At 45.5% G+C, this 24,029-nt stretch overlaps 1 protein-coding gene and 1 pseudogene across 2 annotated transcripts in view; both read right to left on the reverse strand.

Annotated features, from left to right (window-relative positions):
- CASC3 (CASC3 exon junction complex subunit) overlaps positions 1-20,905 on the reverse strand; it is a 36,607-nt gene extending 15,702 nt beyond the window's left edge. For both annotated transcript variants that reach the window (XM_056548927.1, XM_056548928.1), the window contains exons 1-7: positions 20,663-20,905; positions 12,255-12,282; positions 8,178-8,212; positions 5,863-6,009; positions 3,834-3,985; positions 1,116-1,295; positions 368-1,029 (exon numbers count right to left, since the gene is read on the reverse strand). In XM_056548927.1, coding sequence (XP_056404902.1) covers positions 368-1,029; positions 1,116-1,295; positions 3,834-3,985; positions 5,863-6,009; positions 8,178-8,212; positions 12,255-12,282; positions 20,663-20,851 — 1,393 coding nt within the window. In that variant the 5' untranslated portion in view covers positions 20,852-20,905. The remainder of the gene's footprint in view (positions 1-367; positions 1,030-1,115; positions 1,296-3,833; positions 3,986-5,862; positions 6,010-8,177; positions 8,213-12,254; positions 12,283-20,662) is intronic.
- Positions 20,906-23,495: 2,590 nt separating this feature from the next.
- Positions 23,496-23,659, reverse strand: LOC130297200 (U2 spliceosomal RNA; annotated as a pseudogene).
- Between the last annotated feature and the right edge of the window lie 370 nt (positions 23,660-24,029).

The raw sequence follows: 24,029 nt of genomic DNA on the forward strand, positions 1-24,029 counted from the left end.
TAGTGTCAAAAAAAGTACTGACTCTCGAGTGGTCCCACAGGTCTGTATTTTGATGCGTTGTTGAAATGACCATTGTAGCCACTGGCTTGAGAAGTAATACTATTATGTACAGTACAAGGCTGCTGAGGCCGGTGATGGACTGAAGCAGTCATGTGGATGACTTCAGAGTGTGCGGCTTAACAAGTAACCTATAGATTTTATTTTTGAACAGTTCTTGCATCTACCCCCTCCATTCAGGTCTATGGGAGGAGGCATGACGGCTACGAAATAGCCGCCACACCCCCTCCCATAGACATGAATGGAGGGGGCATGGCGTCACAAATGCGGATGTTACAAGCATATAAACCAATCATATACAATTTCTTACCACGTGCAGAAATGTAAGGGGACTGTCCAGGACTCCAGTTTTGATCTGAAATGTTGACCTGGGACATGTCCTGTTCCAGCCCTGTCACGCTGCCCTCTACAGGAGGCTCCCAGCCACTGGATTTCACTACAGGAATAGGAGGGGTGGGCTCTGGAACCACCTCAACAGGTATCTGAGGAAGAGGAGGAGGCGGCAAGTCTGGGAATGTAGTGTCATCTATGCTCTTTCCTGCTTCTCCTCCCTTAATCCGGCTCCTTCTAGCTCTGGAATAGGACTTTTTCTCTACAGGTCGGTCTGGAGGTGGAGGAGACGGGTCTTCTGCTTGTTTCTCGGTTGCTGGTTCTGATTTATTTTGGACTTCAGTTGAGCTTTCGGAGGGCTGTGGTGGAGGCTGCTCAGTACTTCGCCCTCTGTAACCACCATAATCCTGTCTTCTGTCTGAAGGAGAATGTGTTGCAGTGCCATCTTCTAGAGGGTAATTGGAAGGCCGATTCTCTTTGTACCCTGGTCGAGGATAGGTCCTATTAGGTGGAGCTCTGCTGTTATTAGGAGCACTGCGATTGTTGTAGCTTCTCGGTGGAGGGGCAGAATCAGACTCTTGGTAACGGTTGGAAGGTCTAATATGCTTTTCCTCTTGGTCATCCCTCTGAGGACTGCTATACCTGCAAAGATTATTGAACAGGTGTATAATGCAATTCTTCACTATAAAGCCCCTTGTTTGGAAAAGAATAGGCAATAGTTACCATACCTTGGCTTTCTTGGTCGACGTGGGCGAATCTCCTCTGGATTTTTGCATGACCGGATATCATAACCGTACATAGCTATAAGTTCATCCCTAGACTTTGGCGCTTGCTCATCCTCCCGAAACCTATCGTGTGACCATCGACCTTCATCCTTCCACAGTTTGCGAGGATGACGACCTTTTGGCCTGAAAGACAGACGTTAGAAATTGCTGTAAGTAGTTTCCTATGGGAACATAAAAATAAGCCCCTCGCCCAATGAAAATGAAAATCCCCTTTTCCTATTCCCCCCAAAAAATAATGTCCAAACTTTTAAAATATAATTAATGGATTGGTGTAATCGTAAAAGAAAGAAGAAAAAAATAATAAATTAAAAAATTCATAAATGTAAAAAAATGAAAGGGGTATTCCGGCCATAGACATCTTATCCCTTATCCAAAAGGACAAGGGATAAAATCTCTGCCCCCTTTGAACAGAGTCCAACATTGCTACTTTTTTGGTCACATTATATCCCAGCAAAAAATGTAATAAAAAATGATCCAAAAGTCACATATATGCAAAAGTGTGTATACATATTTTATATAAAATGTGAGAGAGAGACTATATATATATATATATATATATATATATATATATATATATATATATATATATATATATATATATATATATTTTTTTTTTTTTTTTATTTGCACACACACACACACACACACACAACACACACACACACACGTGTGTAATTTTTTAAATAGATTTAAACTGACGCAATGATGTAAATTTTTATGTATTCCCAATGTACAAGCATTTCCGAAAATGTACTGTTAAAGTGTACCTGTTAAAAAAACTTTTGATATAAATACTATTATATGTATATTTGATTAAAAAATTGTATATATTTTTGGGTGAAAAAAAATGCTGTCCCTGCAGCTATTGACTGTGTCCCCAAGGGGTTCTCCGGTGCTTAAACATCTTATCCCCTATCCAACGTCACCCGCCCTGTCGTCGCCGGTAATCAGTCCCGGAGCGAAAACGCTCCGGGGACTAATTACAAATGGGGTGCCGCATGCATGATCCCGGGGGTCCCTAGCGGCGGGACTCCCGCGATCAGGCATCTTATGCCCCTATCCTTTGGATAGGGGATAAGATGTTTAAGCACCGGAGAACCCCTTTAATAAGAAATCCAAATACAGCAAGTGAGGGCGGGACATGCGGGGTTCTGTGCAGGCCCCTGGCTTGTCAATCATTCAGATGTGTGAGCCAGAAGTGTGTCACAGAGCCTCAGTGCACAGAGCCCCCCCCCCCCCCTGTCCTCAGTGCAGAGCCCCCCTGCTTGTCCTCCATGCACAGAGCCCCCCCTTGTCCTCAGTGCAGAGCCCCCCCCCCTTTGTCTCCAGAGCCCCCCCCCACTTGTCCTCAGTGTACAGAGACACACAGACAATAGCTGAATGGACAAAAATATACAATTTTTTTTTAACCAATGTATATTACAAATATACATATAATGGTATTATCTACATTATATAAAACATTTTTGTTAATGACAGGTACCCTTTAAGACATAAATAACTACTAATCGTCAATGGTCCTGCTTTGATTTGATAACTTGTTGTCTTTGTTCAGTTTAACCCCCAGTCTGCCCCAGAAGTATTGGTTGTTAGTCTCTACTACATGTGCAAGTGAGGGGGATTGTGGAAAAGCAAGTGCACTGCAGCTCAGAGAGGAAAACAGAAGTGATTGGATATATGGGGGAGAAGAATAGTACAGTGGAATTCCTATCGCCCGATGCCTGGGACATGCAGCTCCGGGTAGGTGAATTTTTCCGGCCCTTAGCCCGGCTTCAGGCAAGCAGAGCCGGACCTGACAAGCGCAGCGGCGCTCAGCAGTCTCTATGGAGCGGGCTCAGGACTAGTGCCCACTCCATACTATGCAGCCCCCAGCTGTTCTCAGTATCCAGGGGCTGCCGCTAATAGAGAGCATGCAGCGAATGGCCGAGACTGGCTATTAACCCTTTAGATCGCCGCTGTCAAAACTGGACATGTGAATGCTCCATGAGTGGATCGCACACCCCCCCCCCCCCCCGCAGCGTGATTGCGGGGGGCGATCCACTATAGAGGTTGCCGGAGGGCTTACCTCTGTTCCCTGCTGTCTCGGCTCTGTCATTGATAGATTATGGCTGGACTAGGCTCCATCAATGCATCGCAGAGCACACAGATCAATGGAGTTCAATAGAACTCTATTTATCTGTATGAGGAATCTAATGATTCCTCCTAAAAGTCTAATAAAATAAAAAATAAAAAAGTTTTAAAGTATAAAAGATGCACATTAACCCCTCCCATGTTTAAAGTTCAAATCACCCCTTTTTCCTATGTAAAAACATGTAAACATAATAAACATATTTAGTATCGCTGCGTGCGTAATTATACAAACTATTAAAATATAACATTATGTATCCCATACCGTAAATTACGTTAATAAAAAAAAAATAGAAAAAAAAAATACCAAACCACAGAATTGCAATTTTTATAATATCCCAGAAAAAAAAAGTTAAAAAGCGATGAAAAAGTCAGATCAATACTAAAATGGTACCGATACAAAAATCAGAGTCTGGTATGCAAATTATTATTATTTTTTTTTTTTTAAAGTTACAGGGGTAAAAAAATTAATAAAAAAAAAGGCAATTAAAACATTTCTAAAAATGTTTTGTATTCTGAGCAGCGTGCCCTCACCTGACTTCTTCATCATTTGTGTGTCCACGCAGGTCATGCTCAAAGAAGAGTCCCTTGCGAGGAATATAGGCTGGATTCTTCCTGTCCTCATCATCGTCCAACTGTTTCTGTGACTTCTTGCTGGTCTTGTTCTCCTCTGGCTCGGTGCTCTCCTAAAAATATATAGCAAATAGCATAAACTATATACAGTCATGGCTGTAAATGTTGGCACCCCGGACATTTTTCAAGAAAATGAAGTATTTCTCACAGAAAAGAATTGCAGTAACACATGTTTTGCTATACACATGTTTATTCCCTTTGTGTGTATTGGAACTAAAACCAAAAAAGCAAATTGGACATAATGTCACCAAACTCCGAAAATGGGCTGGACAAAATTATGGGCACCCTTAACTTAATATTTGGTTGCACACCCTTTGGAAAAAATATCTGAAATCAGTGGCATCCTATAATCATCAATAAGCTTCTTACACCTCTCAGCCGGAATGTTGGACCACTCTTCCTTTGCAAACTGCTCCAGGTCTCTCTTATTGGAAGGCGTCTTTTCCCAACAGCAATTTTAAAAGGAGTAGTCCAGTAATGAAAAAATTATCCCCTAGCAGATAGCAGGGGGGGGGGGGGGGGGGTCTGACTGCAGGGACCCCTGCTATCTCCCATACAGGACCCCTGCAGCCCACGGGAAGGGGGCGTGCCGACCACCGCACAAAGTGGCAGCTGACACGCCCCCTCAATACAACTCTATGGCAGAGCTGGAGCGCTGCCTTCGGCAATCTCCAGCTCTGCCATAGCGCTGTATTGAGGGGGCGTGTCGGATGCTGCTTCGTGCAGTGGTGGACACACGCTACCGGGCCAGAGAGCCAGGGCCCCGTATGAGAGATCGCGGGGGGGTCCCAGCAGTCAGACCCCCCCCCCCCGCTATCTGAATCTTATCCTCTATCCTTGGGATAGGGGAGAAGTTTTTCAGGACCGGACTACTCCTTTAAGATCTCTCCACATGTGATCAATGGGATTTAGGTCTGGACTCATTGCTGCCACTTCAGAACTCTCCAGCGCTTTGTTGCCATCCATTTCCGGGTGCTTTTTGACATTTGTTTGGGGTCATAGTCCTGCTGGAAGACCCAAGAACGCAAGCCCAGCTTTCTGACACTGGGCTGTACAGTGCGACCCAAAATCCGTTGTTAATCCTCAGATTTCATGATGCCTTGAACACATTCAAGGCACCCAGTGCCAGAGGCAGCAAAACAACCCCAAAACATCATTGAACCTCCACCATATTTCACTGTAGGTACGGTGTTCTTTTATTTGTAGGCCTCATTCAGTTTTCGTCCTGGGTCTCCTGTCATAGCGTTTCATTTCATTTAAATGTCAATGGATAGCTTGCACTGACACTGATGCTCCCTGAGCCTGCAGGACAGCTTGAATATCTTTGGAACTTGTTTGGGGCTGCTTATCCACCATGCGGACTATCCTGCGTTGATACCTTTCATACATTTTTCTCTACAAACTTCTTGATAATGTTGTGCACTGTGGACAAAGGCAAATCTAGATCTCTGGATATGGACTTGTAACCTTGAGATTGTTGATATTTTTCCAGAATTTTGGTTCTCAAGTCCTCAGACAGTTCTCTTCTCCTCTTTCTGTTGTCCATGCTTAGTGTGGCACACAGACAATGCAAAGACTAAGTGAATGTCTCTCCTTTGTATCTGCTTTTATATTGCCCACACCTGTTACTTGCCCCAGGTGAGTTTACAGGAGCATCACATGCCTGAAACTCTTATTTTTCCACAATTTTGAAAGGGTGCCAATAATTTTGTCCAGCCCATTTTTGGAGTTTGGTGTGACATTATGTCTAATTTGCTTGTGTATAGCAAAACAGGTGTTCCTGCAATCCTTTTCTGTGTGAAATACTTAAATTTCTTGAAAAATTTCAGGGGTGCCAACATTTACGGCCATGACTGTAGCACACAGTGTGAATCAACACGTATTACAATGGAAACATTGTGCACATAAACTTGGAAATGTATCTTGTTACCTGTCCATCCCCACTTTGCCGCTCCCCCGTCACTGCTCCCTTTGACTTGGGCTTTTCCTCTTTTGGGACGGGGTTCTCAGTGGCATTGTCTTCTGTTTTTAAGGTAGTTTTAAGGGCATCATCCTCACTGTAATGGGCCTCTTCCTCCTGGGTAAAGAGATCATATTTTTTTTTTTATACTTGTCAATTTTTCTACTTGGCATAATTCATTACCTTAAAGGGAAATTCCATTAAAATAAAATTACTGTGCGGTTTCGTATGCAGTATTAAACGCACCCAAACATTTGCTTAGCAATGAAAGCTACAGACAGCAGATATTCATGCTGTCGGAGATCGCGCAGCTGTTGACAAGTATCAATGAATATATCTCATAATTTTGGTGTCCTGAAAGATAGATAGATATTAGTTAATATAGGTCAATGGAAAGAGCAGCCTCTGCATTGATTGCAATGGGTAAGTGGCCAATGTGAATCAGTGATGGAGGGGTTGGGTTTCCCTGAAGCCCTGTTACTATAATGGGTGAGACCTGGCATTTATGGTATATTCTAATGGACAGTTCTTCTGCATTATAGCAGCTCTGCCAAGATGTCAGTGATGTTGTTTTCCCATTTCAAATCAACAGCAGCAGAATTGTGAATGCGACTTAAAATCAGTACATAAGTTAAAGACGTAACTGCATAAGGATGTTTAACCCTATACACTGGTGAACGGCTATGATTTTTTTGGTCAAGCATCTTGCCTATTAGATAGGAAAAGAAAAATCTTTTTTTTTCCAGGTGGAAATTCTGTAGAGTGGATGGGACCCATCAGGATCTCCATAACACTGCCCAAAATCTCCCTCTGGACAGAACAAGGTCAACACGCCAACTCAATGCACTCTCTATGGGAGCCCCAGAGAGAGCCGAGTACAGCACTTGTCTGTTTCCCACCCTCCCATAGAGAATGCATGAAAGGGAGCATGTTAACCCCACTCCATGCACAGAGGAATTAAGGTGCCATTCTGGAGATTGCAGGGGAACCCCCTGCGATCAGGTCCTTATCTCCTATGTTTTTTTTTTTCCAGCTTTCCTATATGTTTAAAAAAAAAAAAATACTAAAATAATTGTATTTTTTAGCTTCCATTGTGCATAAGTTACTTTGATATATGACATGTCCTAGTTAAGGTTGTCAAGTTAGGGGCAAGCCTTTAAGTATGATGGTCAGGAATTTGTTATTTTTTTTAACTTCACTCCCCCCCCCCCCCTATTTCTTACTTTTTCCCCTATAACTGGTGCTGCCATAGTATCTCCAATAACGGGGGGAAACAGCCCTGACAAATGACAATTGTTTAGTGAAGGCTCCCCTTTTGCACATAAGAGTTAGGTAGCAGCTTACTCCTCACCCCTCCATTCAGAGCAAGTGAAAAACTCAGCTGAGCCAAACGTTCACTGTATGGAGGAAACAGGAGGGAAAGCTTGTTCGTTGGGTAGACACCCATCACGTGTACAGTGCAATGAGGAAGGCAGAAATATGAATTCTCTTGAGGATGTCTGGCACAATCACTAGAGATGAGCGAACTTACAGTAAATTCGATTCGTCACGAACTTCTCGGCTCGGCAGTTGATGACTTTTCCTGCATAAATTAGTTCAGCTTTCCGGTAGGCTGGAAAAGGTGGATACAGTCCTAGGAAAGTGTCTCCTAGGACTGTATCCACCTTTTCCAGCCCACGGGAGCACCTGAAAGCTGAACTCATTTATGCAGGAAAAGTCCTCAACTGCCGAGAAGTTCGTGACGAATCGAATTTACTGTCAGTTCGCTCATCTCTATCAATCGCCCATGCAGTATTTATTCTAAAATGTCATTTAAAAAATAAATACATTTAAAAAAAAGGGATCCCCTATGTGCAGAGTGGGGATCCAAAAAGGGGCAGGGGGGCTTGGTTCCATCACCGGATCTACCCGCAACCTCCTGTATGGAGCCCCAGCTCCCCCCGGGAATGGCGCATCACGACTCTAGCTGACACCCTTCATATATCTCTATGGGAGAGCCTGAAGATAGCGGAACGGCTCTCCAATAGAGATAAATGAAGGTCCCCCGCACTCGGCAAGGGTCATGATGCACCACTCCTGGAGCTGAGGCTGCAAACAGGAAATCTTGGGGGGCCCCAAAAGTCGGACCCCCCCCCCCCTTAATAGATCCCCCGATAGGTGATACGTTTTTCTAAAATTTTAAGTATGAGACAACTCCTTTAAAGGTGGACACTCCCAAAGGGATACAGGCTGCTTAAAGACAGCTAATCTCTTTATTTCACATACAAAACTTCAGTGGTACTTACTTCGGATTCAGCACTCTCGTAGTCTGACAGCACAGCTGTAAGTCAAGGGGATAAACACATATACACGTAAGTAATGCTGATGTGAAGGCCGGAGAAAATGTGAAATCACTACAGGGTTTTGCTAGTTATGTCGAGTGGAGTCTCAATAGAAATGCAGCTGCAGGACTTGCTGGCACAAATACCAAACTCTACTACACAAAGAGGCAATCACATCAGATAAATGAACCCTTGTTCAGTCATGCAGGAGAAGAGAAGAAAAGAAAAGAGTTCTAGCTAAAGCAAATTTCCCTTATTCTATTCTGGGTTCACACTACGGTTTGTAACTACGGTCCCCTTATACGGCTGGGAGGAGGGGTGGGTGGGGCTTAATTGCGGCGCCCGCACTCAGCTGTATAGGGAACCGTAGTTAATGTATGTCTATGAGCCGACCGGAGTGAACCACAGCCGCATTTTCGTCCGTATGCGGTTTCCCGAAAACGCAGCCGACCGGAGGCTGCGGTTCACTCCGGTCGGCTCATAGACACACATTAACTACGGTTCCCGAATGCGGCTGAGTGCGGGCGCCGCGATTAAGCCACGCCCACCCTCCTCCCAGCCGTATACGGGAACCGTAGTTACAAACCGTAGTGTGAACCCAGCCTAACCTGGAACCATTTTTTTTTTCTAAAAAGAACGGTCATAAAACTTAGTCAGGGGTCTGATCTTTGTAAAGTCCATAGATGCAGAGAATGAAGGGTGCAACGCCCTCAATCTGACAACAGGACAAGCCATGTACCATTGCTTTCTACAGTGTCTCCGAAGAAGGGTTCCTCCAGCTGTGGCAAGACTACAACTCCCAGCATGCCGGGACAGCCTTTGGCTGAGGAAGCAAGAATGTACGCCATTGCTCTCTACAGAAGTGTCTACAAAAAAAAAAAAAAAAAAAGTGCCTCCAGCTGTTGCAAAACTACAACTTCCAGCCTGCCCGGACAGCCAAAGGCTGTCCGGGCAGGCTGGGAGTTGTAGTTTTGCAACAGCGGGAGGCACCCTGCTTGGGAAACACTGCTCTACAGAGAGGTGTCAAATAGCTGTGAACGTACACATGGCCGATTCCAATAATTTCACCTATCTATATAATGAGCAATGTTGCGTGTTTACCCGGCTCTTTGGCCAAAAACTTGAATTTGGGGGTCCTGATTGTGGAAAGACCCACCTGACCAAGGTTCTTTTCCCACCACATCTTTGCTCCCAAGACAAAAAAACCTAACCAACAGAATCACAAAGAGGGACAGTGAAGGAAACATTTCGGAGCGGTCTTGGGCCGGCATGTTCTGCTGGCGCTTCACAGTCTGTCCTATGTCTGCACAAAGAATTTCCGTGCGAATATTCCACCATGTGAACATGGTCTTCGGGTTTATGTTCACACAGTAGGAAAATGTGCATGGTGTCTTCCCGTAAAAAAACACAGACAGACATTGCGCACATTTGCACAATCCAGCAGGCGCCATCCAGAAATGCAACGTCTATTCTTTCTGCGGACGCCGGAATCGGGATTCACGCTACTGAAATGTGCGTACAGTGCAGCAGAATCCCATTGAATTCAATGGGACTCTGCTGCAGCGGTATGTCTGTGCTAAATATTCCAGCAAAATTCTGCACAGTTATTCCACTGTGTGAACATACCCTTATACTGTATTACCAGAAATGTGACTGCACTGAATCTGCTGTACACTCACATGTGCCCCATCACTAGTGTCTGGTTTGCAGCTCTGGGATTTATGCTCAGTTTGGTCTGGTTTCACGCTAGTGAAATGCCTGACTATGGTTCTGATTAGGGATCGACCGATATCGTTTTTTTTAGGGCTGATACCGATAATCGGTGGAGGTTAGGGCCGATAGCCGATAACTTATACCGATATTCCGGTATAAGTTATCGGCTATTTATCTCCCCCCCCCCCCCCCGCGCGACCACTGCAGATCATTGATTTAAAGCGGGCCCTTTAAATCAATGATCTGCAGTGGCTTTTGCGGTGCAATAGACCGCCGCTGCCACCCGCTTCTCTCCCCCTGCCTGTCAGGGTGGTCCAGGCCATCCATCCTTCCTGTAGTGTCCGGCGGCATTCCGGGTGGAGCGTGAACCGGTCCGGGCTATCCTTCTCCGGGGGGTGCTCTTCTCCACTCCAGGCAGGCTCCGGCCTAGTAATGCAGCATAGACGCCGCTGCGCAGTGATTCCCGTGCGCAGCGACGCACCTGACGTCACGGCATAGCGGCGTCTATGCAGCGTACTAGGCCGGAGCCTACCCGGAGTGGAGAAGAGCACCCCCCGGAGAAGGATAGCCCGGACCGGTTCACGCTCCACCCGGAATGCCGCCGGACACTACAGGAAGGATGGATGGCCCGGACCACCCCCATTACGGGTAAGTTTAATTTTTTTTATTGACTCGGAGGGTGGGGGAGGGGCCCAACCGGTATAGCGGTATGGGCAAAAATCCATACCGTGGGAGAAAAAAAACGGTATCCGGTTCATACCGGTATACCACCCAGCCCGGTGGGGGGTGCGACGCGGTGCGGCGGTCGTGGTGCGGTGCATTATCGGCAAGGTAATTGCCGATACCGATAATGCCCAAAATCGTGATTATCGGCCGATATCGGCCATACCCATAATCGGTCGATCCCTAGTTCTGATTAGAGATGAGCGAACTTAGTGATTCGATTCATCACGAACTTCTCGGCTCAGCAGTTGCGGACTTTAGCCTGCATAAATTAGTTCAGCTTTCAGGTGCTGAACCTGAAAGCTGAACTAATTTATGCAGGCTAAAGTCATCAACCGCCAAGCCGAGAAGTTTGTGACGAATCGAATCACTAAGTTTGCTCATCTCTAGTTCTGATGACTTGAACTGACAGTATTAGTCCTGGTAATCAGAACGGAACTTTTGTCCATATTACACTAAGGTGAAGCTGGCCTTAGCAGAAGGGGAGTACAAGAATGAGTAAGTGAAAATATCTGACCTTTAAAAATTGATGAAAATAGGTCATCAATACCAGATCGGCATTAATGCCAGCTGTTGGAAGAAGCCGTGCCACTTCTTAGAGCGGCAAAGCTTCTTTGACTTTTGTCCTGCAGCACATGAAACTGCAGAGGATGGGTCGGCAATCTTAATGGCACAGACAGGTAGTACAGGTGACACTGATGATGGCGAACAGTGGCGGTGACTAGAGATGAGCGAACTTACAGTAAATTCGATTCGTCACGAACTTCTCGGCTCGGCAGTTTGATGCCTTTTCCTGCATAAATTAGTTCAGCTTTCAGGTGCTCCCGTGGGCTGGAAAAGGTGGATACAGTCCTAGGAGACTCTTTCCTAGGACTGTATCCACCTTTTCCAGCCCACCGGAGCACCGGAAAGCTGAACTAATTTATGCAGGAAAAGTCAGCAACCGCCGAGCCGAGAAGTTCGTGACAAATCAAATTTACTGTAAGTTCGCTCATCTCTAGCGGTGACGTCAGGAAGCTCCGCCCATGCTCAAAGTCGGCACCAAAACGGAAGATACAGAGCAAGATAACAAGAGCACGGAACAGGATCAGGTAAGTACGGTTTTCATCATTGTTACCTGCACTACATTTCTGTACCGACAGGTCAGTGCGGGTGACGCCGATGACAGATTTTCTTTAAAGGGTTACTCAGCTCCCCAGCGTCTGGAACTCAAAGTTCCGAACGCTGGGTGTGGGCTTCCGTGTTCATGCCCACCCCCTTGTGACGTCACGCCCCGCCCCCTCAATGCAAGTCTATGGGAGGGGGCGTGACGTCACGAGGTGGGCGGCCATGAACACGGAAGCCCACACCCAGCGTTTGGAACATTGAGCTCCGGACGCTGGGGAGCGGAGTAACCCTTTAAGAAGTTCAGATACCCCCTTTTAAACCCTTACAGTTATACTCCCATCATACGCTCAGACATGTGTTCATGACAATATATTTCCCCAGGCAAACAAGCAGCCTATACAAGCTCTGAACATTTAAAAAAGCAGCATTCCGAAAAATGGCACATGGTCTACCGACGTGGAAAAGGTTATTCCCAACACTGGTGACATGGACACTCACCATCTCCTTCTATACCGTCTTCACTCTCCTGTAAGGACAAAGGACATTACGATTAATACAGGTTTTTCATTAGTCTCTATATCAGTGGTCTTCAACCTGCGGACCTCCAGATGTTGCAAAACTACAACTCCCAGCATGCCCGGACAGCCAACGGCTGTCCGGGCATGCTGGGAGTTGTAGTTTTGCAACATCTGGAGGTCCGCAGTTTGAAGACCACTGCTCTATAGGTTACATATATCCTGCATCCTTCACAAATCATAACAAAGCATCACAACCTGTTTGATTCTAAAACCGTGCCACCTCCGAAACCACCTCTGTTTCTTCTTCCTGGCACGCGCCATTGTAAAGTCCGCAGTCTATGTGCTGCATAGCTTAGGAGCCCCTTCCCTTATAGTCACAAGCAAAATGACTCTCAAATTATCAAGAGTATTTTCTGGAATTTGAAACCTTTTTTCAGGAGTTTTTTATTTCTAGGGGCTAAAGTAAATGCTAATATTCAATTTGCAAACTACGCTTTATTGGCCTACATACAACCCAAAAAGGCTAAAAAAATTGTCTCACAAAGCACACAAATAAAAAAAGGCCAGAACAAATCCTTTATACTTAAAGGGGTACTCCACCCCTAGACATCTTATCCCCTATCCAAAAGGATAGGGGATAAGATGTCAGATCTCCGCGGTGCCGCTGCTGGGGAGCCCCGGAATCCCCGCTGCGGCACCGCGCTATCATTACAGCACAGAGCGAGTTCGCTCTGTGCGTAATGACGGGCGATACAGGGGACGGAGCCGCGTGACGTCATGGCTCCGCCCCTCATGACATCACGGCCCGTCCCCTTAATGCAAGTCTATGACAGGGGGGCGTGACGACCGCCGTGCCCCCTCTCATAGACTTGTATTGAAAGGGGCGGGCCGTGACGTCATGAGGGGGCGGAGCCGTGACGTAACGATGCTCCGGCCCCTGTATTGCGCGTCATTACGTGCAGAGCGAACTTTTTATCAGTACGATTTTTGTTTTGATCTGACTTTTTGATCACTTTTTAATGGTATAAAAAGTGACCACAAATACGCTTTTTTGGACTTTGGAATTTTTATGCGCGTACGCCATTGACCGTGCGGTTTAATTAATGATATTTTTATAGTTCGGACATTTACGCACGCGGCGATACCACATATTTTTTTATTTACACTTTTATTTTTTTTTATGGGAAAAGGGGGGTGATTCAAACTTTTATTAGGGAAGGGGTTAAATGACCTTTAACAACACTTTTTTTTTACATTTTTTTGCAGCGTTCTAGGTCCCATAGGGAGTAGGGACCTATAACACTGCACACACTGATCTCCTATGCTGATCACTGGCGTGTATTAACACGCCTGTGATCAGTGTTATCGGCGCTTGACTGCTCCTGCCTGGATCTCAGGCACGGAGCAGTCATTCGTCGATCAGACACCGAGGAGGCAGGTAGGGTCCATCCCGGTGTCCTGTAAGCAGTTCGGGATGCCGCGATTTCACCGCGGCGGTCCCCAACAGCCCGACTGACCAGCCGGGTCACTTTCACTTCAGACGCGGCGGTCAGCTTTGATTGCCGCGTCTGAAGGGTTAATACAGGGCATCACCGCGATCGGTGATGTCCTGTATTAGCCGCGGGTCCCGGCCGTTGATAGCCGCCGGGACCGACCCGATATGACGCAGGGACACAGCGTGACCCCGCGGCATATCGCGGGAGCCTGCGGAGGACCTAAATATATGTCCTGCGTCGTTAAAAAAAAAGTATTAAAAGTTTTATATAAAGCAAATATGGTATCACTAAAAAGTGCAGATCACGGCGCAAAAAATGAGCCTTCATACCGCTGCTTATACGGAAAAATGAAAAAGTTATAGGTCTTCAAAATAGGGGGATTTTAAACGTACTAATTAGGTTAAACAGTTTGCGATTTTTTTTTAAGCGCAACAGTAATAGAAAAGTTTATAATCTTGGGTATCATTTTAATCGTATTGACCCAGAGAATAAAGAACACACGTCATTTGTACCGTAAATTGTACGGCGTGAAAACGAAACCTTCCAAAATTTGCAAAATTGCGGTTTTCTTTTTAAATTTCCCCCACACAAATAGTTTTTTTTTTTGGTTGCGCCATACATTTTACGGTAAAGTGAGTGATGGCATTATAACGGACAACTGGTCACGCAAAAAACAAGCCCTCATACTAGTCTGTGGATGAAAATATAAAAAAAGAGTTATGATTTTTTTTGAAGGCGAGGAGGAAAAAACGAAAACGTAAAAATAAAATTGTCTGAGTCCTTAAGGGGTTAAATCTCCTCTCCTCCTTTACCGTGTTGATTCCCTTTATGTATATAAAAGTCTCTATCATATCCCCTCTGTCTCTTCTTTCTTCTATACATGTTAAGGTCCTTTAACCTTTCCTGGTAAGTTTTATCCTGCAATCCATGTACTAGTTTAGTATCTTCTCTGAACTCTCTCTTTAGAGTATCTATATCCTTCTGGAGATACGGCCTCCAGTACTGCGCACAATACTCCAAGTGAGGCCTCACCAGTGTCCTGTACAGCGGTATGAGCACTTCTCTCTACTGCTTATACCTCTCCTTATACACCCATGAGCACCTCCCTCTACTGCTTATACCTCTCCCTATACACCCATGAGCACCTCCCTCTCTACTGCTTATACCTCTCCCTATACACCCATGAGCACTTCTCATAATTTATATTCTCTCTTTTTTTTAAACATTTACTTATAGCAATCTATTGATTGCTATTACAGTAGTCCCTCAAGTTACAATATTAATTGGTTCCAGGACAACCATTGTATGTCGAAACCATTGTATGTTGAGACCATAACTATGGTAACCTGGTAATTGGTTCTGAAGCCCCCAAAATGTCATCCAAAAATAGGAAAAAGTGAGGATTAAAGAAAAATAAGTAGATAACTAATATAGATAAAGCAAATCCTTACATATAAAAGTAAGAAAGATCTGCTGGGAGCTGTAATCACTGTCTATGTCAGTGTTTCCCAACCAGGGTGCCTCCAGCTGTTGCAAAACTACAATTCCCAGCATGCCTGGACAGCCGTTGGCTGTCCGGGCATGCTGGGAGTTGTAGTTTTGCACCCTGGTTGGGAAACAATGGTTTATGTAGAGGACAGGAGCTTCTTCAGGGTCCTGTACAGTACACACAGTGTCCCAAATGGAGCCGCCCTTACTTGTTGTCCAAAAGGAGCAGCTAACCCTGGCACAGGTAAGGAGTAGTACAGAACTTGTAGTTCCTCGCTGTACTGTAGGGGGCGCTACCAGACACCAGTCAGTGCATGCACTTCAGTAATACAGGTGATTTACCAGTGAATGCCCATTCTGATTGGTCAGTTCCTCCAGTTGTGACGCATTTCACAAATCTGTACTGTCCACATCATTGCATGTTGAGTCTGGTTTCAAGTTACAATGGTCCAGAAAAGAACATTGTATGTTGAAGCCATTGTAAGTTGAGGGATCACTGTACTGTTCATTGCTACTGGCAATCTACTGAGGAGTCCTGCAGATACTTTAGGACATCCGCAGCGCTGGTTAAAAAAAAAAAAAAAAAAAAAAAAATGTTACCAAATAAGTCCAGCTGTTCTCCGGTAAAGGCCTCCCGAAGCAGTAAGCAGCCATGTCACACACTACATTTCCCATGACCCCCTGCACCTTCTTCTTGGGGGAGAGGGCAGCAGCTCACGGGAAGCAGGCGCAGGGGGGGTGGTCATGGGAAATGTAGTCTCTGACATGGCTGCTTACTGCTTCGGGAGGCCTTCACCGGAGAACGGCTGGGCCGATTTGGACAAATGAGGTATGGTTGGAAAGGTCTCTCAGAGTTTTTGTAAGTACCAGCGCTGCAGATGTCCTTTTTTATGGCGGACATCAACCGGCTCGGCCCGATCACAATCATCGCGATCGTGGCACAAGGCAACGTACATGTACGTTGTTCTGAGCCAAGTACCAGGGCACAGCAACGTACATATATGTCACATGTTCTCTAGGGATTAAAAAGGACCCTAAGTAGTTCAACTCAAATTCTTCAGGTCGGGTGAAAAGACCCATGTTAAATGTATGGCGCCAAGCGTGTACTGTGCACAAATCCTATTAACCCCTTTAAAGGGTACCTTTCATCCAAAAAACTTTTGATATATTATAGATTAATGTATGCAGAATAACTTTCCAATAGCATGTTATTAAAAAATATGCTTCTTTCTATTTCATTTTCCACTTTGAAAAATGACCACTAGGGGTCTCCCTATCAGTCCTCTTTTTATAGATTTCAGACTCATGCAGGAGTCCTAAATCTCAAACTGCAGCCGGAACACAGACAAACTCAGCACTGCTCACTGCCAGGGAGCAGTGCTGTGCTTGTCTGTGTCCCGGCTGCAGTCTGAGATTTAGGACTCCAGCATGAGTCTGAAATCTATAAAAAGAGGACTGATAGGGAGACCCCTAGTGGTCATTTTTCAAAGTGGAAAATGAAATAGAAAGAAGCATATTTTTTAATAACATGCTATTGGAAAGTTATTCTGCATACATTAATATATAATATATCAAATTTTTTTTTGGATGAAAGGTACCCTTTAAGGACGGACCCATTTTTTTACCTCTATGACCAGGCTCTTTTTTTTTATTGATTTTACATGTATCTCTTTAAATGGTAATAACCTTACAACGCTTTTTCTGAGATTGTTTTTTCGTGACATATTGTATTTTATATAAGTGGTGCATTTTTGTTGACACATGCAGCATTTTTTGTGAAAAACGTCAAATTATTGTGAAAACTGGAAAATTTTGGGCGTTTATTTTTGATTTTTTTTAATGGTGTACACTGCGGTCAAAAGTGATGTTATATTTATTCTGTGGGTCAGTACCATTATGGCGATACCCATTTTATATGGCTTTCTATGTTCTTTTTCCTTTTCTGAGCAAAATTATTTTTCTGCCATTCATTTTCCAACAGCCGTAACTTTTTTATTTTTCGCCCGACACCATTGAGTGAGTGCTTATTTTTTGCGGGATGAGCTGTACTTTTTATTGGTATCATTTTTGTGCTACCTTTTGATCTTTTTTATTTCGCAATTTGAACCAAAATTTGCGAATTTTGCACTTTTTTAAATGTTTTTATCTACGGCGTTCAACGTGCGGTATAATTTACATTACAGTTTTATAGTAAACGTCATTATGGACTTGGCAATACCTATTATGAATATGGTTTGTGTTTTTGATCTTTTTCGGTGATAATACAGGGCATTTTTTTAAATTTTTTATTTTATTTATTTTTTTACACTTAATACTTTTATTGAAGAACTTTTTATTAGATGTTTTACACTTTTTACAGGTTATACTATGCTGCAATACATTTGTACTGCAGCACGGTATGACCTAATGAGCTGCAGACACTACAGCCTCTGGCTGGATCACACAGGCTTCCGTAGCAGGCATACAGGAGGTCATGATCTGACCTCCTGCTGCCATAGCAACCAACAGCGACCCGCGATCGTATCGTGGCGCCGCCGTTGGTTAACAAGGGGAGAGCACCCCCCCCCTGTCAACAGTATAGATGCCTTGATCAGGATTGATCACGGCATCTAGGGGGTTAATGCTGCCGGGACCGGCGCGATCGTGGCTCCGACAGTTGCGGCGGGACTCCGGCTGTGATTAACAGCTGGGTCCCGTCGCCGATCTCCTGCGCTGCCCACGGCAGTGCCGGAGATCGCTAGGACTTATGCATACATCCAATTGCGCGAACGTGTGGGATGCTTGGACGTATGCATACGTCCTATAGCGGGAAGGGATTAACCCCTTAAGGATGCAGGGTTTTCCAGTTTTTGCATTTTAATTTTTTCCTCATCACCTTCTAAAAATCATAACTCTCAATTTTGCACATAAAATTCCATATTATGGCTTATTTTTTTGCGTCACTAATTCTACTTTGCAGTGACATTAGTCATTTTACCCAAAAATCCACGGCGAAATGGAAAAAAATTCATTGTGCAACAACATTGAAAAAAAAAAATAATGTCATTTTGTAAGTTTTGGGGGCTTCCGTTTCTATGCAGTACATTTTTTGGTAAAAAATAACACCTTATCTTTATCCTGTAGGTGCGTAAGGTTAAAATGATACCCTACTTATATAGGTTGGATATTGTCGTACTTCGGAAAAAAATCATAACTACATGCAGGAAAATGTATGTTAAAAATTCTCATCTTCTGACCCCTATAACTTTTTAATTTTTCCGCCTACAGGCCGGTATGAGGGCTTATTTTTTGCGTCGTGTTCTGAAGTTTTTATCGGTACCATTTTTGTATTGATCGGACTTTTTGATTGCTTTTTATTCATTTTTTCATGATATAAAAAGTGACCAAAAATGCACTATTTTGGACTTTGGAATTTTTTTGCGCGTACGCCATTGACCGTGCGATTTAATTAATATATTTTTATAGTTCGGACATTTTCGCACACGGCGATACCACATGTTTATTTTATTTACAGTTTTTTTTTTTATGGGAAAAGGGGGGATTCAAACTTTTATTAGGGAAGGGGTTAAATGACCTTTGTTAACTTTTTTTTTCACTTTTTTTTTGCAGTGTTATAGCTCCCATAGGGACCTATAACACTGCACACACTGATCTCTTATACTGATCATTGTTATCCCACAGGGACCTATAACACTGCACACACTGATCTCTTATACTGATCATTGTTATCCCATAGGGACCTATAACACTGCACACACTGATCTCTTATACTGATCATTGTTATCCCACAGGGACCTATAACACTGCACACACTGATCTCTTATACTGATCATTGTTATCCCATAGGGACCTATAACACTGCACACACTGATCTCTTATACTGATCATTGTTATCCCATAGGGACCTATAACACTGCACACACTGATCTCTTATACTGATCATTGTTATCCCATAGGGACCTATAACACTGCACACACTGATCATTGTTATCCCATAGGGACCTATAACACTTCACACACTGATCTCCTATGCTGATCCCTGCAGAGCCATAGCTTTGCACGGATCAGTCAGATAGGGCTCGATTGCTCAAGCCTGTAGCTCAGGCTTGGAGCAATCAATCGACGATCGGACGCGGCGGAGCCAGGTAAGGAGACCTCCGCCTGAGTCCCAGCTGATCGGAACATCGCGAGTTTATCGCGATGTCCCGATCAGCCCGACTGAGCTGCCGGGAAGCGTTTACTTTCATTCTCAGACACGGCGGTCAACTTTGATCGCCGCGTCTGAAGGGTTAACAGCGCGCGGTACCAATGATCAATGCCGCGCGCCGTTAGCCCAGGGTCCCGGCTATGATTAGCAGCCGGGACCGACCCGGTGTGTAGCGGGGTCTTGCCGTTTTAAACACCGGGATCGGGCATACAGGTACGCCCTACGTCCTTAAGGAGTTAAAGGGGTAGTCCACCAAATCAAAATCTGACCTGGGGGTCAAAAAAAAAAAAAAAATGGCCACCTCTCTGTGCATGGAGCATCATGGGAGCGCTGGAGATACATGAGCGCTGTACTCTGGTATCTCTGTCGCTTGCATGGCCTCGTTCTGGAGATTGCTGGATAGGGGATAGGTTTTGAAGTCCTGGAGTGCCTCTTTAACTAGAACTCGCTGGACATAGATTTGTCTCAGTAACCCAGTGTTTCTCAACCAACGCGCCTCCAGCTGTTGCAAAACTACAACTCCAAGCATGCCCGGACAGCCGTCGAAGGCTGTCCGGGCATGCTTGGAGTTGTAGTTTTGCAAAAGCTGGCTGGGAAACACTACAGTAACCCCATGGCCTGAGCGGGCAGTCTGCTGAACCTTTTGGTCCCGTTAAAAAAATTTGGCGCCATAAAAACGCAGTGTGAACCTATCCTAAGGCTGGTTTCACCTAGGCGTAATACGGCATCAGTTTTGGCGCAGCTGTCGGCTCTGGTCATCAACGTGAAGCCAGACGAGACGTCCAGTGTTGGCGCCAGTAGACAAGTCATTTTATTTATTTTTTGTGCGATGCCACCGCCGCCGCATTTCAGGTGATTCCGATCAGGAAATGGGCGCTGGATGCCATGTTGGTCCAGCCAAGCCACGAGCTTCATATTGATCGATTCCCATGACGCAGCCCACAATGACAGCGTAACCCTCACACGAATGGCGCAACAAACATGGCGGCTGCTGCCAAACTTTTAGGGTACAGTTCCCAGGTACAGGATCCTGCGCAGATTTGATGCACAGGATTTGTAACTGCAGATTAGAAGCTGAAAATCCTGCGCATGAAATCCGCATACGTGTGAACATACCCTTAAAGAGAAATACAATTGTGAGGTGAACGTGTGAGGAGCATACAGCAGCCTCCATGCTCGCCGGCCTCCTATACTCACACACTCAGACTCCTTCCCATCTCTGGCCGCCTCCCCTCTCCTGGGCACCGGCTCCCGGCCCTCGGTCCTGCTGCTGGGCTGTGCAGCGCTCTCTGTCGTGGCCGGACTCTTCTCACTCCCGGACTCCTCTTCTTCCTCCTCCTCGCTATCCTGGGACGCACGTCTCCTCCGCCGCCTCCTGTCCGCCATGTCGGTAAAGGAGAAGAATCCGCGGGGTTGCTGAAGGGGGGGGGGGGGTGAAAACTACATTTCCCGGCGTCCAACGCGCGCGCGCAACGACGGCAAGTCTCGCGGTGCTTGGGCGAGGCCCCATCATGCATTGCTGGAATGTAATTAATGCCTGTATGGGGGGGGGGGGGGTGACGTAATCGTGTAGAGGCGCTGCCATCTTATCTTGGGCTTTAGGTTGTGTTACCATAGCAACAAGGTTGCGGCGAAATGAGCACGTGAGGGGCGCCATCTTGTAGGCTGTACCAAAAGGCTGCTCTGTGGTAGAGATCATGCCCAGAGAGAGAGTATTAGGCACCTTCTATGGCACTGTTTCGCCAATTGCACTCCAGCTGCTGCAAAACTACAACTCCCATTGTACCATAAGCCAGTGTTTCCTAACCAGGCTGCGTTCAGCTGCTGCAAAACTACTACTCCCAGCTGAAGGCTGTCCGGGCATGCTGGGAGTTGTAGTTTTGCAACAGCTGGAGGCACTCTGGTTGGAAAACACTGCCCCAAGCAATATTCCCAAACCTGTGGCTCTGCAGTAAAACTACAACTCCCATCATACCCAGACTACTTTCAGCATGTTCTCAATAAGTATTTTCCAACATGTGGCTCTCCAGTTGTAAAACTACAACCCCCATTATTCCCTGAGCAGTGTTCCCAAACCTCTGGCTCTCCAGTAAAACTACAACTCCCATTATTGCCTAAGCAGTGTTCCCAAAACCTGTGGCTGCCCAGTAAAACTACAACTCCCATTATTCCCTGAGCAGTGTTCCCAAATCTGTGGCTGCCCAGTAAAACAACAACCCCCATTATTCCCTGAGCAGTGTTCCCAAACCTCTGGCTCTCCAGTAAAACTACAACTCCCATTATTGCCTAAGCAGTGTTCCCAAAACCTGTGGCTGCCCAGTAAAACTACACCCCCATTATTCCCTGAGCAGTGTTCCCAAACCTCTGGCTCTCCAGTAAAACTACAACTCCCATTATTCCCTGAGCAGTGTTCCCAAAACCTGTGGCTGCCCAGTAAAACTACAACTCCCATTATTGCCTGAGCAGTGTTCCCAAACCTGTGGCTGCCCAGTAAAACTACAACTCCCATTATTGCCTGAGCAGTGTTCCCAAACCTGTGGCTGCCCAGTAAAACAACAACTCCCATTATTGCCTGAGCAGTGTTCCCAAACCTGTGGCTGCCCAGTAAAACAACAACTCCCATTATTGCCTGAGCAGTGTTCCCAAAACCTGTGGCTGCCCAGTAAAACTACAACTCCCATTTTTCCCTGAGCAGTGTTCCCAAACCTCTGGCTCTCCAGTAAAACTACTATTCCCATTGTGCCCTGACAGCTGTTGCCAAACTACAACTCCCAGCATGCCCTAACAGCTGTTGGAAAACTCCCAGCATTCCGTGAGCAGTGTTTCCAATCTGTGGCTCTCCATTTGCAGAACTACAAGGACAACAATGAACTTTTGATATATTGCCCGGACATGTCAAAAGTTTTGATAGCTTTGGGTGTCATTTTTGAGAATCTCTATGATCACAAGTTATAAGCCAAATAGTAAGCCGTTCGCTTCCTGACTGTCAATCAAATCCGACCTTTTCGATATATGCAGTGAAAAGGTCGTATCTGGCAAGATGGAAAGGAGCACTTCCTCAACTAATAACTAACTCACGACTGAGACACGGTGATCGGAACAAGTCAGGACCGTATGGATAATGGTGGATATTAGCAATCAAGCTGATGTCTGCCATTAACCCTTCAGATGCTGTGATCAATACTGATCACAGCAACTGAAGTATCTGTGATGCTTGAGGGGACTCATCCGGCCACCCACAGCGCGATTGCAGAGGTAGAATGAGGATGTATGTATGTGGAGCTCAGTCGCAACGATGGGAGTTTAGTTTTTAATTTTATCTAAGAGCCGAGGAACGTGCTATCGAATAACCCAAAGTGCAAGAAAAAGTGCAAACGTGTTACACAAAAAAAAAGTGCACAAAGGATGCGGTCTATCGCAAGCCCTTCTCCGATAGGAGAGAGGCCCCCCAACAAACCTTACCCTCTGCCTCCGGACCGAAAGGTACCTGCAAGGTTCCAGGTTCAATGTCCCTTTTCATCGAAGCTACTAAGGGACCATAAATGCTCCCGACATCCCCATCCCCCTTGGCGTTATCCAAGGTATCTGCCTGCAGAGCCGTAAACGGTCGGTACCCTGCCCATGCAGGAGCGCCTGGGGTTTTTGCAGGGAGGGGAGGAACCTGATGAACGCACACACCTCCCCTAGACCACCAGGAGGGACACCCAGAAGGGCTACTGCATCCTAACAATCCTGTGAACACACAACACGCAAAAAGTGACACAGTGACAAAAAATAAATAAATAAGTGAATGTGCGCAGATATACTGCCCAGACATCCGTCCGGATCTATAAAAAATGTCTCTGATCCTATCCGGAAGGCCGGGAATCAGGAGGTGAGTGTCACAAGGTGAAGAGTTCATGGTGCCAGTGCTTCCACTCAGTGATCCAGTACTCCCAGTGAGTTTCGGCACCTCAGGGTCACCAATTCCCTGAGGCACTAAAGTACCTTGGCTCTAGACCCGTCCAGCCTCAATGCGAGACCCGAAGGAAACAGGTCACATCGGGGCAGCCGTCAAGCTGATTCTTCAGAACCAGCCCCGGAACGCCCTGGTACACCTGTCCCCTCCATGCAGCACCCATCCCCACCAGCTCCACACCTATCTGATAAGAACAGATACTACACTTGATCTTAGCCAAAAGGCCGAGATACGACAGGAGTTTAGTGGGGGGGGAATTCTTTTCTTCACTAAACTCTGGTAAAATATTGGATCCCTGATGACCCCATACAAGACAATGTGATCTGTCGGGACCTGGTGGTGTTAATTGTGCTTTGACTAGGAGAAAGACAAGGGCCGGCACGACTGCATATTACCAAGCATAGACCAACGGGTATAATAGACAGCAGAGAGGTTAAAGAAGTTTACCACTAGAGAGGTGCATACCTCACATGCAAAAAAAGACTGCAAAAAATAAAGAAGTGGTAGAAAAAGACGTAGGTTGCTATCACCCCAATGACGGGTAAAATCTTAATTTAATCTTTCTTAAAAATGTGCCCGGAGAAGCAGAGTCCATGTTCAGTGTGA

The sequence above is a fragment of the Hyla sarda genome, chromosome 12 (assembly GCF_029499605.1).
Source record: "Hyla sarda isolate aHylSar1 chromosome 12, aHylSar1.hap1, whole genome shotgun sequence".
In the NCBI taxonomy this organism is placed as follows: domain Eukaryota; kingdom Metazoa; phylum Chordata; class Amphibia; order Anura; family Hylidae; genus Hyla; species Hyla sarda.